The following is a 20,485-nucleotide window of genomic DNA, read 5'->3' on the forward strand; positions in this document are numbered from 1 at the left end:
CTTAACATATCTTATAGTCAAGTGTAAGACCTTGTCGCAACCACCAGGGATCCCATTAGTACAAATATACTGATAAATAGCTTACCAGTCAATGGCTTTTGTTATCACATTGCCTTCGAAGGCAATGCATTTCTTTGTTCACTGCATCATTTTATGTCAATCATTTATTTCCACATTTAGATAATTTTCTCAACCACTTGGAGTACAAAGAAATAAAACACAATTGATGATATTGTAAATAACGTGCTATATTTATATTACAAAATAATTACAAAAATGTTGACACACAAAAATTAACTGTACACGCATGCAACTCAATTATGTAATAAATGAATCTTGTTGTTCATTAAATCTAAATAAATATAATACAGACTATTATGTAATTCATTTATAGAAATCATAGTAAAATTATCAAAAAAAAAAACAGAATCGATAAAACGAAAAATATAATAAATCCATTTGCTACATTATGGCATTCATTTAACATAATACTGTGCTAATACAACAAACGATGTACGCTTCACTTAACTAATTACAAAACATTAGTATCATAAAATAAAGTTAATATTTTTAAATATTCACCGACATTGACTCGCATTAAACACCCGGTCCCGGAGCGCGAACAATATCGGATATTGACCTATTACTACTCGTCTCTCTCACTCGCGATACATATGTCTCGCTCACTCGAGGTGCTAAGGTCAATGACCGAGATTTTTTCGACTCCGCGACCGAGTTGCAAAAGAACGGGCCCTTAACTGCAACAGTACAGAGGTGACAACTTTAACATATACAGTATCCTTAGGTCACAACATCCACTATTATGAGTAAATTAATTTAGGCAGTCTTTTCATTAACCAACACCAAACGTTACTGAACCCCACGACACATAAATAAATTCAATACAATATACCATACAACAAAATGGTAACACACCTACCAACTTAACTGTCTCAAAATGATTTATACAAATTACAATATCATGACAAACACGTGTAAAAGCTGTAAACCCATCTAAATATTGGTCTAATCATTATTGCGCGGGACCCGGGTCCCAATCCGTCGTTACGCCCTACGCTTCGTTGCAAGTTATATATAATACTACGTCACACGGTACTCCGTAAATATCAATACAGAAACGTGTTGTAAAATAACACAACGAAGGCATTGAAATTTTTCGATTAAACATTTTCATGTAGAACTTCTACATACTACTAAACTACGGCTTAGTTTAAAATTCATTTGTTACACTAGGCAACTTTGATACAAAATTTACATTGCGTATTGAAGCGTTGTGTTACGTTACAAGAACGGATTGTCAAGCCAAGCGGCACCTTATAATAAGCAGTTTCCATGTATCATCGCTCGAGGCGATTCTCTTCCGGTGAAATAATAATAGGCGGTGGATTTTTTTTACGATAATACGGGACGAGACGAGCAGGACGTTAAGCTGATGGTAATTGATACAAGATTCTTGAAAAGCCCAAAAATTCTGAGTGGCACTACAATAGCATTCGTCACCTTAAGACCATAAGATGTCTCATTTGCCCAGTAATTTCACTAGTGGATTCTGACTTACAATACCTGATTTTGAATATTTCTAATAAGCATTTCATCCTCATTTGAAGAAAAAAATTATGAATTGGGGCAATATTCGGTCATTATAACGTGCCGCTAGGGTTATATTTTGTACGCGATAGCAACAACCTACCTACAGTTTCAACAATGAACTCTACGCCTTGCTCCGTTGATAAAATGGGGTTTATTTATATACTTACCGCTAATATTAGTCTACATATAATTTCCTACGAGTAGAGGACGCCAACAAAGTTGACAGCGAACGGCTCGGGCGCCTATCACATCCGTCGTGTAGTAAAGTGCGTAAAGTATCAAAATTATTGCTAACACGTCGTGTCGTAGTCTCGACACTGTTAAGGCAATCGAACAGTGCTGATAGCTAACTGTGAACCTATTGTTTACATGTCTATTTAATTCATTGTTACTAAGCACATCAGTTACCACACAGCCCAAAAGAATTGAATCGGAATTGAATCGAATTCGAATCGATTCTTGTTAACACGTTGAGATTATAGCTCTGCGCATGTGTCACAAAAAATTTCCCACTAACAGCTAATATAAAAACTGAAATTGGTTTATGTGACAGTTTTAACAAAAAAGATGCCATAATAAGGATTTTTATAATTTATACGTTTAACCACCGACGTACAATAAACAACTAGACTCACAATCACGCTCATTGTCTGAAGCAAAACTTTGTGTACGCGTCTATTAGGATGAGTTTTCATTCAGTTGTGTTTTGACCGCGCTTTGAGTACAACGCCACGCAATGACAGTGTTCAGTGAAAAAATGTCCAAACAACAGCATATACAATCTTAACAAGAATAAATTAACAAAATCATGCAACTAACTTGACGTTTTTACATTTCAATTGCTAAAACAGAATACATCAGACGACTCTTTCGCACCATACTCAATGAGCTTCTTATATATTTTGAACATGCCACGAAATAAGGTGTTAATTTGAATGAATGTTTTAGTGTTATCTGTATAAGTTAATGCATACGTATATGCAACGCCGCTCGGACATTTTTTAACAGGCGATTGGGAGTCTAGCTGTTATCGTCATAGTCAGTTATCTGTCAATCACTGACTGTAAAAGCTTCGGTGAACATTTTAGTGCCCCTTTTTTGTTAAAATGAAAACATTAACCCCCTTATTCATAATAGTCTGCTAACTTAAAGAATTGCTAATTCTCACTCTGTCTTCTTCTATTGACCTAAGTCTGAATGAGAAAAAATACTCCTTAGTGGCTGTTTAAAGTTAGCGGACCATTATGAATAAGGGAACTTGCGCAGAAAATCTTTTGTTTGATATTTGAACACACTATTTTATCTATATCTATTATTATAATTATATATAGCAGAACACATATACTGTCTCTGTATATCTGCAGAGGCTGTGTTAAACTGTTGAGTCATCTACCGGTATACTCGCATTACGTGACTAAATATATGTAATCCTTTCGATCACCGAACTCTAATTTCTAGTTTATTATCTCTGCCCTAACAAATTAACCAATCACAAACAAGGTGGTTTTTAAACAACTTTCTATTGGGCTGTGTGTGCTGTGCTCATTATAAATATAAATAAATACATACTAGACTATGAATATTTTTTCTTGAAACTTGAGTATTATTATAGCTTAAAGCATCCGTCGATCATCAAAATATATTTGTATATAAAAAATAATTTACAATCGCATTAAAATTGCATTCAAGTACATAACTTCCTAAACAGTAAAATTGAATCACCAAATCTATAATAGCGTCGGCGTATATAATTGTTAATGTAAAAGATTTTCTAACAATAAAATTATAGTTATTTACGGATACATTAACAATCGTATTTCAAATATATTTTAACTAAGCAATTTTCTAATTCAATACCACACTATTACATTTCAAAAGGTAACTAGATTCACAAGTTTAATACATAATTGAAGATTTCAACCGCAATGTAAATCCGACTTACTGTAGGTGCCATTTGTACAATAATTTAATCGTAATTATTTGGCACGATGACGTAACGAAGAAAACGAAGTTGAAGCCGTCGCAAGTTTAAAAAATAATGCTCACTTTACTAGAAGTATTTGAATTATTCGATATACTCGAACAGATAAAGTTTTCGATAGACGATTCAAATACCTATAAGCTGTTATATAAAGCTGCGTTCATACAGATTAAAACAAGTAGGAATAATCATAGATGCCGCCTAACTATTTAATTTTTACTCTCATGGGGCTTAACTGATGCAAAAAATCGAGATAGAATGGTTAATGCTCACACTATTGCCTATATTTATGGTGAGTAATAAATTTTCTTGACCTATCAATTACAGATTTTGCAGAATTTAACTTTTTGTGGAACACTTTTTTTAGGGTAGATGCCTTGCTGTATGGATAGTTGCCCCAACATGAAAATACTAATTAGGATACTTTAAAGACTCTTTAATTGTGTAAAGAAAAACATAACCAAATTTTATGAGAAATGTTCATGTAGCCAATTCTGACACACAATATACATTGAATTCAATCGTATATAGAGTACTTTTTTTATAGTTTTCAAAACATTCTGATTTCTTTACGACAAAATAAATAAATGAGACGATACTTCATTCATAGGTTGAACGCCAGTACCTAAATCTCGTTTCGTAATGAATAGGCGTTTGGAAATATATGGCATGCGTGCTACACTCTAAGTGGGCGTACCTATTGCCCCATAAGCTGAATTCATCTTTGACTCTGAAAAGTGGTTGAACGGAGCCAATATTTATCAACTCCAATTACCTATATATACGTATAAACATAAATGTTAGGTGTCCTCAGTGAAATTGTTCAAGGAGACATGCTTATGTCCTTATTTTTGTCTCACTACGTCTATTTTATGTTGAAGGATGTATCTGTATTTTTTTCCAAATAAATCAAATAAAACATGTTTATTTTTATTAGCCCACAGATATATCGTTTCCGAATTTTGAAGCCAAAATCACAACTTTTAGTAGGAACGCAGCTTTATATGAACTATACACTACTTTGGTCATAGTCGAACTCGAAGAAGTGTAAAGCTTAACTTTTCAACGCCTAACATTGCATAGAAATAAAGTTAACCGTACCTATTTACCAAATACCTATTTGCAATAAGCTTATAATTTAAATTTTAAAGTCATCTAATTCGATGTTCTCAGATGTCAACATGAGTGAAGACAATCAAACTACACTAATTGGGGTTTGAAGTTTGCGCTTAATTACTAACGTTTTTGCTTATTTTATTACAACAACAATTAAAACAATAATATATACTTCACATGTTCCAACAATATCGTTACCTAGCGCCGTGTTTTTCGATCTAATAAGTATTTATTTTTTATGAAAGTAAAGGACGAGACGTGCAGGACGTTCAGCTGATGGTAATTGATACGCGCTATCCATTACAATGCAGTTCCACTAAGGATTCTTGAAAAACCCAAAATTTCTGAGCGGCACTACAATTGCGCTCGTCACCTTGAGACATAAGATGTTAAGTCTCACTTGCCCAGTAATTTCACTAGCTACGGCGCCCTTCAGACCGAAACACAGTAATGTTTACATATTACTGCTTCACGGCAGAAATAGGCACCATTGCGGTTCCCATAATCTAGCCGGCTTCCTGTGCAAAGGAGCCTCCCACTGGATTTTCTGTATCTAGTTATATTGTATTATGTTTTTATGTCTGGCTACATAGTGTATTGAGTAAAGTTTCTTATTATTTTTTGACGCACACTTTATTTTTAATTTTGTAAGATCTTATGCATATCTGAACATACACATCCAAAGAGATCACGGGCCATTTTCATAATTTTTTGTTTCTTATTATTTAACCGACTTCAAAAAAAGAGGAGGTACTCAATTCGTCGGTATGTTTTTTTTTAGGTTTGTTACCTCAAAACTTTCGACCTATTTTTCCTATAGTTCTTTTTTTAAGGAAGGCTAAAATAATGCTAGTATTTATACTTTGTTTGCCACTGTACCGCGTGTAATCTTGTCATTTGGTCTACGACATTCTCGGAACAGGCGTGAAGGTACATATTATCCGAGAGCCAAAGCCGGAATAATGTATAATGCTAAAATGCCATTTTAGTAATGTGGCCCTGGTAGTTTACATTCATTAGTAGTTACTTTGCTTCAAGTAAGTATTTCAAAGACACACATGATATGTTGATGAATTGTACAAAAATATTGTTTTAAATACTGATACAATTATAACGCGGCCGCGCACGATTTATAACACATTATTATTTTTTTATTTAGAAACAAAATGCCAACGCTTGTTTTAATTCCGATATAGAAAATAAAGAAAATCGTACGGATTTGTTACATTTTGTTAAAATTCTAAAACGCGGCCGCAATAAAGTGGAGGTTACAAAGTGTTTAATACTCTATGGGTGGAAACCAGAGGTTTATTTTATATAATTTCAATTCACTAAAACAAAAATTCTCAAATTAATTTGAATTTATAAGAACCCATTTCTCCTTCACGTATTTCTTTACATCGCAACTTATATGCCTAGTTACAAAAAATATAGTCGAAATCTATTGAAATGTGTAAAAGGTGTGGTGTTATAACACGCACATGAAACAGTAAATCTTATGTGTCAGGTTGACGTGCCACAGCGCGATATAAGAGCTGTATCGCCGTTCACTACGCTTTAAGTCATTTTGAAATACGTTACAGCTGGTCATCTATACAGATTTTTTTTTTGGGTATCTGATTCTATTAAAATAAAAAGTAACTCAAAGTATTACAATAGAATTATTTAAATAGCCAACCAACGCGGACAATATTGCTGCCATTTTGATTACATTTGCCTGTGCGCACGAGCAATGACATCATACCAACAAACAAAAGGGATTCGTTGAAAATTAACATTTGTGAACATAATTTTACGTCGACTTCACTCTGATCAATTATTTGAACATCCCAAAAATAATTGCACATTTTAAAAATTTATTTCTTATTCAAAATAAAATTATCATAAATAATAATCCATTTAAAATAAATTGAATCAAATTTTTCAATCATATGATCTGCAAAATGCGATTTCTTCAAGAGAAATTTAAATATATCCTTATTGTTATAATGATAAAAACACACTTAACTACATACTCCTCTGATAATCACCCGCTTATTAAATGTACACGTTCAAAAAACAGAGTATTATTATTAGAAGACGCCTATAACATCGAATAAACAATTTACGAAAATAGATAGTATCTAGAAGGAAAGATAAAACTGGGCGTAGCAATGTGAAGCAGTCGGAGCTCGTTGTTCGCGGGTTCTCACTCTCTTTCTCTAACTCTCCTATCTCTCCTCTCCCTCGCCCGACCGACCGATCACAGACGAACTAGTTACACTAAACACGCTTAAATAATTAGGCCATCTCAGGACAGATAATCACAATGTTTCAGTTAAAATTACACAATTCCTCGCAAACATATATATTAAACAGTCGTTGTCGAGTTGTTTCAGTACGTAGTTCATCTCTTTGGGTTTTTATAGCGTTATCTGCAACAATAATTATTACTTAAATATAGCAATTGTACAGCAATAATTCATTAATAATAACGATGTACAAATATCAAAACTGCGTTTTGTTCAATAGTGATGATAAAAATAATTTTAACACGAAATTATAGTTAATTAACTGAACGATTACTATGTCAAACAAATCAAAACGTAGGTTAGTTTCCGTAGTTTATAGTATCAGTGACAATTTAAACTGTAGTAGATAGTATCAAGTTGATCTTTATCATGTTTTTTTTTAAATTATCTAAGTACTTTATTCTGTAATATATACCCATATTCGTTTTATAACTCAACGCTAATATAGTCCTCATCCTCAGATAATTCGAACATATCACGCGACGTGGAGAGCATGCCATAGAGAGACTTGTTGTTCAGGGAAGGGTCAACGGCAGTGGGTCAAGAGGATGCCCCTATGCGCTGGACAGACCAGATCAAAGCCCTAACCAACACTCCCCTCAACACATGTGCCAGAGAAGCAACAGCCAGGGATAACTGGCGTGGAATCATTCGTCGTTGGACGTGATCACGACTGCTCCGTCTAGAGCTCACTAACCTCACTAGGTGGCGGCAGCGGTGGCGGTTTGCGCCGCAGGGGGCGTGGCCACCGAGCGCGCTCCGCCCCACACACCGCGCGCCTTGATGGTCTCCGAGATCTGCCACATGGTCTCCTCGCTGAGCACGTCGTCGAACTCGTTGAACATCGCCTGGATGCGCTCGTTCTTCTTTATCTACTAACCTCACTAGGTGGCGGCAGCGGTGGCGGTTTGCGCCACAGGGGGCGTGGCCACCAAGCGCGCTCCGCCCCAAAAACCGCGCGCCTTGATGGTCTCCGAGATCTGCCACATGGTCTCCTCGCTGAGCACGTCGTCGAACTCGTTGAACATCGCCTGGATGCGCTCGTTCTTCTTTATCTACTAACCTCACTAGGTGGCGGCAGCGGTGGCGGTTTGCGCTGCAGGGGGCGTGGCCACCGAGCGCGCTTCGCCCCGCACGCCGCGCGGCTTGATGGTCTCCGAGATCTGCCACATGATCTCCTCGCTGAGCACGTCGTCGAACTCGTTGAACATCGCCTGGATGCGCTCGTTTTTCTTTATATACTAACCTCACTAGGTGGCGGCAGCGGTGGCGGTTTGCGCCGCAGGGGGCGTGGCCACCGAGCGCGCTCCGCCCCGCACGCCGCGCGGCTTGATGGTCTCCGAGATCTGCCACATGGTCTCCTCGCTGAGCACGTCGTCGAACTCGTTGAACATCGCCTGGATGCGCTCGTTCTTCTTTATATACTAACCTCACTAGGTGGCGGCAGCGATGGCGGTTTGCGCCGCAGGGGGCGTGGCCACCAAGCGCGCTCCGCCCCGCACGCCGCGCGGCTTGATGGTCTCCGAGATCTGCCACATGGTCTCCTCGCTGAGCACGTCGTCGAACTCGTTGAACATCGCCTGGATGCGCTCGTTCTTCTTTATATACTAACCTCACTAGGTGGCGGCAGCGGTGGCGGTTTGCGCCGCAGGGGGCGTGGCCACCGAGCGCGCTCCGCCCCGCACGCCGCGCGGCTTGATGGTCTCCGAGATCTGCCACATGGTCTCCTCGCTGAGAACGTCGTCGAACTCGTTGAACATCGCCTGGATGCGCTCGTTCTTTTTTATCTTGTACTGCCTGCAAGGTGATCAAAAATACTAAAAATAAAAAATCAAAAAACAAAATTTTATGAACCATGCGAGACTCGAACCCACGACCTCTCGCAATCCGTGCGAGTGCTCTTCCAACTGAGCTAAAGGTTCGAGTGACGTTTATCATAAAATCTTGTATGCTTTGTTCAACTCTCAGGTTGTGGCTTCATCTATACAACAATACTATATTACACCAAGGAGTATGTAAGCGACTACTATGGATACAGTTATATTAAAAAAAGTTTAGTTATATATTACCTCATGGAATTCACGCTCTTCATTACGAATTAATACTAAAATAAATACTATGCCTATGGCATTGTTTGCAGGAAACTTTAATAATTTTCTATTATCATTTCAACTACATATATATTCACAAATATCAATGCGGTAATAAATAAAGGTGGAGAATGACTTGTAATATTTTGGTATAATGTACCGAGTTTTTGTAACACAAACCAAAGATTGACTTGTAACGTTAGTAGTTTGTATATTGTGAGCGCCGCGTGCTCCACTCAACTGTCGGTTTTTTAACGAATCCCTGTGAGTGTTATATGACAAGTCAGTCAATGCACGTCGCATCGTCGCGAGAGCAAGTAGCAAGCGCAATCCATCTCGTTTCCCACTTACGACGTTCAATAAGTAAAATGCAGTGAAACACCGAAAAATCCTGTTCGTTACGAAGAAAAACCCAATTTTATACAATTCTACTCATGTAATTAATCATCTCTACGTCTGTATTTGGAATTATGAGGAAAAATGGATCACACTTGAGCCAAAAGCTCGAATGATACATTACAAACAAACGTAACAAATCAATCTGTGACACCGAATTAGCCTCAAATGATAGATACATTACAAACAAACGGTACAAATTAGTTTAAGTCAGTTTAAGAAAATTTATTGAATAAGGCGTTACTTTGCGGAAATCCATAATTATACAAATTATTTAAGTTTTCTTTAGTGTTAATTCCGCCAATATTTGTCTCTAAAACAATTCGACACGTGTTTCGCCTCTACACGAGGCATCCTCAGGACGTGTTGTCTCGCCAAAATCTGGCACGAGACTCAACGTCTCGACGAGTCTTAGAAAGAAAACTTAAATAATTTGTATAAGTCAGTTTACTTAAGAGTAAGTCAGTTTCCATAATTTTAAGCCAAATGCTTACTTAAACTCTCATAAGTTACTTCATTTGCAACAATTTGGCTTTACTAGGGGACGTTCAACAACGGATGCAGGTGTTGAGCTGATCAAGAATATTTTTTATGCCTGGGAGGAATCGCAGAATGCACTTGGCATCTTCTGTGATTTATCTAAGGCTTTTGATTGTGTTCAACATTCAACGCTGGTCAGGAAGCTATACCACTATGGCATAAAAGGAATTGCACTCCATCTTCTGACTTCATATCTAAACAATAGAATTCAGAGGGTCGACGTGAATGGCAGGAGATCTCCTGGGACTCCTCTCAGTATGGGGGTACCACAAGGGTCTATTCTTGGACCGTTCCTCTTCCTTATCTATATAAATGATCTTCCTAATCTTATAGAGAAAAAACATAAGGTAGTATTGTTTGCGGATGACACTTCACTGATTTTCAAAGTGAAAAGAAACCAAGCTATGTATGACGAAGTGAACAATATTGTATCTGACCTCGTGTACTGGTTTAGCGCTAATAACCTATTGTTAAATAGCAAGAAAACTAAATAGCTTAAATTTACCGTACCAAATGTCAAATATGTAAATGCAAATGTATTGTTAAACGGAGAGGTGATAGGACCGGTGGAATCTGCTACATTTCTTGGCATAACTCTAGATTCCAAATTAAAATGGGGCCCCGAAGTTATGTTTTTTTAACAAGTGTAATTTAATTTTGGAAACTGATTTCCAAAGAAAAGTTTGCGTTACATTTCGAAATGTATAGACTGATTATAAAATAAAAACAAGGTTTTTTTTTATTGTAATTCCCCCTACATAAATTTTGTTGACAAAAATACAAACAATACCTCGATGAAGAAGCCAGTAGATAGAGAAGTTAAAATTTATTATTAATCGGGACATAAATAGCAAGAAACTCTTCGTTTATGGATTCCCCGAACACATAAACCATCGGTATGATAAACAAAGTCTGTTCGATGACATTGGATACTACATTTACGAGACATATGGGGTGGACATACATGGCTACGTAGAAGATATGTATAGAATAGGAAAATACACACATACCCGTCCAATAGTTGTAGAACTTATCAGCAAAAGGATGGTAAAGCACCTTCTCCAAACATCTCAAAATATTAAATAGCAAGAAAACTAAATTCATTAAATTTACCGTACCACAATTAACTGACATGGATACGGCGCGACTAGTATACTTTAGATATTTCCATAGTATTATGTCCTATGGTATATTGCTATGGGGCCACGCTGCCGATATTAATACAATATTTGTGCTGCAGAAGAGGGCTATTCGCGCTATTTATATCCTAGGTCCTAGAGAATCATTGAGAGCAAAATTCAAAGAAATTACCATCTTGACTGTTGCTTCTCAATATATTCTTGATAATGTAATGTATGTTCATAGGCACATAAGTGAATTTGCCAGAAACTGTCATAACTATAATGTTAACACCAGGAACAGACATAAACTGATGATGCCTACTACTCGACTAAGTCGAGTTAGTAAGTCTTTTGTGGGGCGATGTATATGCTTTTACAACTAAATTCCAGAAAATTTTCAAAACAAAAGTATTACGTTTTCCAAAACAATTAAAGTAACATTTACAAAGTAACATTGTACAATTAAATTAAATTATAAGTTTAATTGTACAATGGCACTTTGTAAATGTTACTTTAATTGTAAAACATATTTTTGTTGAAAAAAAAAAAGCCCGCTGAGTTTGTTGCGCCCATTCTTCTCAGGCCTGAGGCATTCAATTTGGAATGGGTGGTAGTTTTTTTTTTGACTTTCAATAAGTGATTTCACATCCTATTTTGAATAAAAATATTTGAATTTGAATTTGAGTTAAATGCTAAAAAAACCGTCTAAGTATGTATATTAATGCAGTCAAGGTTTGAGATAGCATATCAAACTTACTCTTTGTGGAATCTCTTCATGTTTTCCATAATGTGGTACTGCTGCCATCGCTTAGTGAAGTTTATGCTTCCGTCGGGCAGCAAGTCAGGATTGCCGACGTGCACGAATGTCAGATCTTGAAGGAACAAACCTCTGAAAATGACAAATACAATGTAAGTTATGGTACGAGAACAATGTATAATCAAAATTTGTTACAGATTTAGATGTGACTTTTACGAAGCAGTAACTCAGCAGAAATCTTGATAAGCTCTTGATTCATAGCAATATTTTTCATTTAAATTAGTTTCATATTGTATATAGCCCACTGTGTGACATTTAAAAAGGCCACTATTTTTACTACTGCTTGTTAGATGGAATTTCATGTCATAAAATACGAATACTAAAGGAAATTTATATCTCTATGAATATATACCTATCTAATACATTTATTTTATATATTTAACTATTATTCTCACAAATTTCTGAAATTTTGTCCAGTTGGAGTTACGGGATCCAGGTCTGGGTATTTATTACACATGACCTTTCTTGATATAACTTATTCTTCCTTCACAATATCAATAATGAGTACAATCTGCCTTTTAACTGAGATACTCGTTTTATATCCACATATCGTATTTCCGAAATCTAAATTTGTAAGAATAATAGTTTTTCTGAAATGTTTTGAATGATTATCAAATGAAATTGCTAATTTTATTGCAAACAAATGGCACAACGCAGTCAGACTAATAAATTAATCCTGTGGTATCAAAGAAGCCTCCCACTGGCCGTCCCATCACTATTTTTAATTAATCTAGAATGTTCTGTAGGTTTTTAATGGGAATAGTAAAACGAACGAGCAGGTCACATGGGTGACCACCGCCGACCATGCTGTTTGAAACAGACAAACGCCAGAGGAAACAGTGTCGGCCTTATATATGCTTCTTTTGAAGGTACCCATGTCGGATCAACCTGGAAGCTCCGCGCTATGTTTCTAATTATGAAATTACCTTATTTTATAATTTTATTGTATGTGGAAAAAAGTTTCTTAAAAAACGCGCACTGTGGTAAAGCACCACATAAGCAGATGATGAGGATGACATTTCAATTTATGGTGTGTGGTGAGAAGCGAAAGAAATAGGTTTCTTTGTGACAATAAGGGACGAGACGAGCAAACGTTCAGCTGATGGTTATTGATACGCCCTGCCCATTACAATGAAGTGCCGCTCGTCACCTTGAGACCAAAATGTTAAGTCTCTTTTGCCCAGTAATTTCACTAGCTACGGCGCACTTCAGACCGAAACACAATAATGCTTACACATTACTGCTTCATTCGTAGTACTATAATCTAGCTGGCATCCTGTGCAAAGGAATCTCCCACTGGTAAATGCCCTTGGTCGCCTCTAATGACGCCCGGGCTTATCTATGACCCGGATCTGGGACTTCGTTCTAGTCCAAATGTTGTGATTTTTATTGAGTGTGAATTCTACTAAATTTTGACGAGCCTCGTGCCAGAACCCTTTTGTAGGCGAAACATGTGTCGAATTAATTAAAAACAAAACAAAAATTTAAATTCTAGATTTTTTAAGGATAACTTATATAGTTGGCTAAATGCTTATAATTTTTGTAGTGTTAAGGAATTTATGGAAACGAAATTCTGATATTCATTGAAGTTTATATAATATTATATACATATATTATAAATATTTGCATGCTAGGAATAGTGCTACCAAATTATAATATAGGTTCATTATTATAATATTTTAACACTATTGTATACTATGTTTTTTGCAAATAAATATATATTCTTATTATTAAAAATTGACGTGTGGCACTCGGGGACTGCCGTGGTAAAGCTATTGCATAGCATTTTTTATCAACCATGCAATTATAATAATTTATTTATTTTATTTTGAAACTATAATTATTTATTTATTTTATGTATTAGTATATTTTTTTTGATAAAAATAATTTTAAAAAAGCAAACGGGAAGTGAGTAAAATTTAACTTGCAAGATTTGATTACAGACAGACAACGGGACAGGTGAAATTAATTAAAAATGCTTAGCATAATAATAAAAATTAAAAAAAACGTGATAAAAAAAATAAAGAAATTAAAAAAAATCAAGATGTACCCCAAGCTCGAACCACAAAAAGCATACGTGATAACCGCTGTTCCACGGCAACTTTAATGACCGTGCCGAAATATATACATCTAGTAAGTAAGTGTTAGGTTATTTTCGTTACGGAATTTCTGGATTCGGTTTCCATGCTCAAGGCCCGCGATAGAAGTTATGCAATAGCTTAAGACTTAGTGGAATTAACACTCAATTAATATCATTACATTTGGATAATTATGGATTTCCAAGAAATACCGCCTAATTTAATAAATTTTCGTCCCAATTGTATTTATGCCCGGGGATGCACAGGCAAGGTCAACACTCCCCATAATAAATGAGTACAAGCCAGAAGGTCACCGTACATGTAGGGGATGCAGGGCGGCTGCGTGTCGGCCAGCGCCCGGCGGTAGGCGCTGAAGGACATGGACGAGTCGATGAGCGAGCAGTGGTCGTGCAGCGCGTCCAGCAGCGTGCGAGGCCAGCCCAGGCGGCGGACGGGCGGACAGTCCAGTGCCGACACCAGCGCCAGGTACGAGTTGAAGTTGTTCATCTTGCGCAGCGCCTTCATCACCTTCAGGAACTTGCTGGCGTACCGCTCCCGCTCGCGGGCCTCGTCCTGCAATCATTGGATAGGGAATAAATATCATACAAGAAACAAAAGTTTCATTGAATTTAATATAACATAATTTTGTAATTGAATTATTTAAATATCCTTTTACCATTTGATGTCAAAACGATGTTAAAACTCAAATTAGGTATTTTTACTGGAAAGAAATGTGTTATTTTCGGTTTGTCTTGCACTTTTATCTTATTCCATTAAATGTGTCTTGGGAGTGTTTTCGGAAATAAATGTTTGTTTCTTTCTTCAAGTAAGTCGTGTCGCGGTCACCTGCTCCAGGATGCGCGAGCGCGCCCAGTAGCTCATCTTGTTGAAGTGCTCGGTGAAGCGCGTGAGGTTGGGCGAGCCGTCCTCGGCCTGGTCGCGCGGCCACGCCAGCAGCTCGGCCGTGGTGATCCGCACGAACAGCGCCGCGTCCAGGAGGGTCATCTGCTCGGCCAACTCGCCCGCCTTGAACTCCAGCAGCGTGTCGCGCCGCAGGGACACGCTGCCGTAGCACGCCGACTCGTACCCGTACTTGTTATTCGCCTGCCAGTGAAAAAAATTCAATGTAATCTGTAATGACCTATCACAAATCAGACGTATGATAAATAAGAAGACCCGGGGATGACTATATACGAGTTCTGATCGTATTCAAAACTCAGAAAAGCGTTTTCCCAATGATAAGACTTGGCGAGATCGGTTTTCGCCCCAAAAAACTCCAGTATAATAAATTTCATTATCATGGCCAATTCTAAGATAAATAAACAAAATTTAATTTATTTTAATTTAAATTTAATTTCTCGTAGTTTTAATTAATTTAAAATTTTGAAATGCTATTTTTTTTTAATGTATATTGCTTATTCATTTTGCTAAAATTCTGTTTGTATTCGTTTGTTAATTGTTCTCGATTTGCACCTATAGTTGGGATGTCCCTTAAATAGTTATATCTGTGTTAATTTTTAAGGAATTATATTGGTGTTCACCCTGTTGGAGCAATAAATAAATAAATAAAAATGAGTACAAGAATTCCTTGTTTAACGTAAAACTACCTTAACGTAACTTGAAATTAACTTTAAATTTCTATTTTAAGCATAGACCTATCTCAAAACCTATCACGGTCAATAATAAAAAATGTATACGCATTCAGGAAGACTTCTTTGGTGTACCAAAACAAAAATCTTTAAAAATAAATAATCCTCATGTTATTTTACGTTTGTAAAAAGAACATTATTACAATAAAAAAGGTATTAAATAAAGCCAATAAAAATATTATGATACTGAATAATTACTTAAATAGCTTTTACAAATAGTCAAGTTGACTAATAACACTACAAACTAACGTGTGTCAAAATTGCGTAACAGTTGACGTTGCGCGCGCATTGCAAAAGTTATCTCTGATAATAGTTAATTCGCCAAAACATGTATAACTTCAAAAACGTGTGATTACAATAATAATATGCAAAAGGGCTGTCATTAATTCCTTCGTAAAGTACACTATACAAATAAATAAATATATATTTCTGACTTACGTTTTGGTAATGCAACTGCTTTTGTTTATCAACCAATATTTGCCGTAGCGCTTTGGATATCGGAAGCTCTTCCGCTTCCACGAGCCAATATATGAACTCCATAATTTCTTGCATAAAATTTCTTTCGAGATCCGCAATCCTAAAATGTTCATCAGTATTTATGAATGGAATTTATAATATTAAAATTATATTACGTTATAAATAATTTAATTCTTTTCATTAAATTATAGTCACAAGTCATAAAAAATACTTTATCACCTGAAAGAATTTAAAATGTGAAGTAAATTAAAATAAAGTATTATGTAGTTAAAAAACAGTATGCAAATTTTATTTGTACCCAAATTTATGGACACTGCGGGATTCCAACCCTAGACTCTGGAGATAGACCCAAGAAATTGTTATTTTTAAGTAATTTCTTTCACTACAGGGATTAATAGTTATTTATGCAACTGTTGTGTAAAAAGGGGTATTAAAACACGAATGTGGATTTATCACACGAGGCGAAGCCGAGTGTGATAATAGTATCACATGAGTGTTTTAATACCTAATTATCAACAGTTGCATACAAGACTTTATCTACACTCAGAATCTTTAATAGAGGATTTAAAGCATGGGTGTAGATAAATATACTTATTTATACAAACGTATCAAAATTGATGGACTATAACATATTACGCTTTAGATCCGGAGTCAACTCAGGGATTCTGAGTACGGAATAAATACCATTCATGATTCAGCCCAATCGAAATCTTAACGTCCTAGGAAAACAACTCGCCGGACAATTTTCTGCTGAACTGCATTACTGGCATAGAGCTGACACCGCGGGAATGTCGGGGTGTCTTTCTGACTTTAGTTGAAGAGTCCAGTTAGGTGCAAAAAGGAGCGCTCAGAAGATCGGCTTTCGGTTGTTTTTCGTGTCGGGGCATAATTACCCTTGCGAGGGAAATCACTTAAAAATGACATTATTTTAAGAAAACCTAACTGGGAAAAAATCTAACAGTGTAAAGTTTTAATTTTAAAGTAATATTATATTGAGATTGATAGAACTCACGTGAGATCGGCGATCACCCTGGTGAGCAGACCGAGCGTAGAGCGGAGTTCGTGCGGCCGAGGTCGGAAGTGGTGCGCTCTCCGCACCAACTTCTTGACTAGCTCTCCGGGACTCAGCCACGTGCGGTACGTCGCTAAGAATGCTTCCTGATACGCGAAATCTGTACACCGATAGATGTTTTAGTTGCAGAACCCGTGCGTTGATTTAGGGAGAGGCCGCCATCTTAGTGATGTCAGAGTGACGTCAGACGATTCAAAAATCTCCAATCAAAAGTACTGTTTTTATATTATGACTGCCTGCCGACGTCACTGGAACATTAATATGATAAGGTTCCGCCCCTGTACCAACGCTTAGTATTACGCAGGTTATATCGTAACTTCACTATAAATTATTTGTTCTCTTTTTGTTTCCGCAACCCAATAATAGATACAAAGCATTTGAAGCATGACAGCAAATTGATAGAATTCGATTGTAAAGCTTATTTGGTTAAAATGATACAGCAAGAAAACACAAATGTAACAAACCCAACCAGGAATTTTGACTCAGGCAAGTTTACCACAATAACATAAGATAAAAGAATTCGAATTTCGATTAGACGAAAAAAATCATTATTCAAAAATAACATTTATCTCGACGTTTCACTAACTTTAAAGTTTATTAAGGCCACACTACCCAAAATTATTAATATATATATAACTTTTAATGAATTATTTGAATTTTAAATGTGGTTAATAATATATCTAATATGCCATTGTCGTTCAAAAGCTGTCTAATACCAAACAATATATATATATATATCTTCAGGCTAAGCACAGTGCTTTGGTGCAATATAACTTATTACATGAGGTGCATGCATGCTATGCCAAGTTCAGCAAAAGCCTTAACAAATATTGTAAGCAAGTTTTTGCAAGCGTAATATTGATTAAGTTAACAACCAGCGTGTCCCAGTCAGGCTCAATGACAAATGATTCACTTACACTCGTCCGTTTCTGGAAAGTGAAAGCAGGAAAGTTATTTGGTTAAAGCGATAGTTTACCAACTAATATTGCAATAATTCTTAAAACTATACGATGAACATAATATATATACAGTGTTCCCAAATTAACAATGCGCATACAGATCTTCGCTAATGGGCGTATTCCCGGAAACACCCGAATCATTCAATCGTAAGAGCCCTAAACAATGCACTTGCATTTTGCACCTTGTATAAAAGAAATAGGAGTCAAATCATATGTTCACAATACGAAAACGGGCGGTCGGCTGTCAGTCAGTCGTCTATAAGTCTTGGTGCCGACTGCACGTGTTCAGTTTATGTGGAATTATATAGAGCTCCTATTACACACCCCTCTTGTTATTATTATTGTAATATAATTCTACTAAATTATGCAAAAGTAATGCATTTTACCACACTATATAGATATCGGGAAATACGACCGTTGCCGAAAAGTGGCGAAGATCTGTATGCGCATTATTAATTTGGGAGCACTGTAAAACAATATCTTTACGCTAGGTGATACAATAATTTTGAGTATATATTGACGATCCAAATATGGTTGATATGAAAAGTTGTAAAGACCACATTATAAAATACTAAGACATGCAAAAATGACATCAACAAAACCATCACCAATACTTAAAAAAGGGAATATCAATGTCAAAGGTCAATCGCAAATACCTAATGTTTGAAATATATTGAACTTAAGTTTTAGATGTTATTATTACTCGATGTATAATTATAATGTATTTTTTTCGCATGAAATCAATAATAAACGCTCATTAAAAAAAAATAGAGTATTTTTTTGCGGAAATCAAAAAAATTGTGATTATTATTGAGTGTAAATTCAGCTAAACTTGTCTTTAATCAAATAAAAGTCTTCAGTCTCGTGTCAGATTTTGCCGAGACATCTCCAGAGGATGGCTCGTGTAGAGGCGAAACACGTGTCGAATTGATTAAAGACAAAACTTAGCGGAATTTACACTCAATAAAAATCAGAGCATTTGGACACTTATTATATTAAAATATATGTTAGTGGCTCGACTCTCAAAAATCGCCCCCATTTGTTGATAGTTGGATTTAATCGGATTATTATAAACTAGCCCTTCCAGCTTCGCTGGGCAAATTTTAAAAGGAAATAAATTAAATTTTATTCATCTTATTACAAATACAATAAAAAAAATAAGTAGCCATAAACCATCTAGGATAAATTTCGCATCGAATGGTGGTAGTTTCGTGTCGATACGATCAGTGGTTTAGTCGTGATTGAGCCTCAAACAGTGTAGCGGTGCCCGTACCTTTGGTGGCCTTGGTCGCGAGCACGATGAGCGCGTCGGGGTGTCCGCCGCGCACGTCGGGCCCGTCCTTGGCGGCGCTCTTCAGCAGCAGCCAGCCGCTCACGTCAGTCTGCAGCACGATGTCTTCCGTCTCGCTCACGCCCGAGTTGTTCACTTGGTCCGATTGTCCTGCCTCGTTACTGCACGCACTTCGCTGTAAGTACTCGCTTTGTTAAAACTAGTACATATTTATTATTTATGCTTACAACAATCTTATACGCGACAGAAGTCCTGCAGGAGCTCAGTCACAGAGATGGAGCGAGCGAAGAAGGAAGTGAATAAATGAATTTGCTAGAAAAAGTCATAACCATAATGTTAACCCCTGGAACAAACATAAACTTATAATGCCTACTACTCGGCTAAGTAGAGTTAGTTTATGGGGCGTTGTATATGCTTTTATAACAAGATCCCAGAAAATGTTCAAAACAAATGTATTACGAAATTCAAAAGAATTGTTACAAAACCCTTGTGTGGTAAAGGTTACTATAACATAAATGACTTTCTGACACCTCAGATTGGGAATGGAGCGACCACTCTCAAGCTATTAAATAATACATTTTATTGGACGATTTTACTTTGTAAACATATTTAAAAAAAAAGAAGCCCGCTGAGTTTGTTGGGCTCGTTCTTCTCAGGTCTGAGGCATACTTTTGGTGGTAGTTTTTGACTATCAATAAGTGAGTTATATCCTAGTTTAAATAAAAATACTACAATTTGAAGAGCGTTACTGCGAGCATCCACCTCTAGTAATGTCTATAATCTAGACCGTATGCTGAAGACTGAGCCTGACATACCGGGCGACAATATTGCAAGTGGAAAAATGCGGGGACTTATGCACCTATGTTGTGTATTTTATTGTAACTACACGCGTGTTCAGATGGGGATTAGCTGCCATATTAATGACGGCATAGTGACTTTGTGGTTAATGTTTTAAGCATAACTATTTAACGCGTTTATATTATACAACTCCATCCC

The 20,485-nt window shown here is 36.5% G+C and overlaps 1 protein-coding gene across 9 annotated transcripts in view; it reads right to left on the reverse strand.

Moving 5' to 3' along the window:
• Positions 1-223: 223 nt before the first annotated feature.
• Positions 224-20,485, reverse strand: part of LOC126965650 (guanine nucleotide-releasing factor 2) — an 89,752-nt gene continuing 69,490 nt past the window's right edge. For all 9 annotated transcript variants that reach the window (XM_050809338.1, XM_050809333.1, XM_050809334.1 and 6 more), the window contains 8 exons: positions 19,472-19,664; positions 17,180-17,339; positions 16,129-16,267; positions 14,888-15,145; positions 14,361-14,614; positions 11,904-12,035; positions 8,612-8,796; positions 224-7,122 (listed from right to left, as the gene is read on the reverse strand). In XM_050809338.1, coding sequence (XP_050665295.1) covers positions 8,616-8,796; positions 11,904-12,035; positions 14,361-14,614; positions 14,888-15,145; positions 16,129-16,267; positions 17,180-17,339; positions 19,472-19,664 — 1,317 coding nt within the window. In that variant the 3' untranslated portion in view covers positions 224-7,122; positions 8,612-8,615. The remainder of the gene's footprint in view (positions 7,123-8,611; positions 8,797-11,903; positions 12,036-14,360; positions 14,615-14,887; positions 15,146-16,128; positions 16,268-17,179; positions 17,340-19,471; positions 19,665-20,485) is intronic.

The sequence above is a fragment of the Leptidea sinapis genome, chromosome 8 (assembly GCF_905404315.1).
Source record: "Leptidea sinapis chromosome 8, ilLepSina1.1, whole genome shotgun sequence".
Classification (NCBI taxonomy): Eukaryota; Metazoa; Arthropoda; class Insecta; order Lepidoptera; family Pieridae; genus Leptidea; species Leptidea sinapis.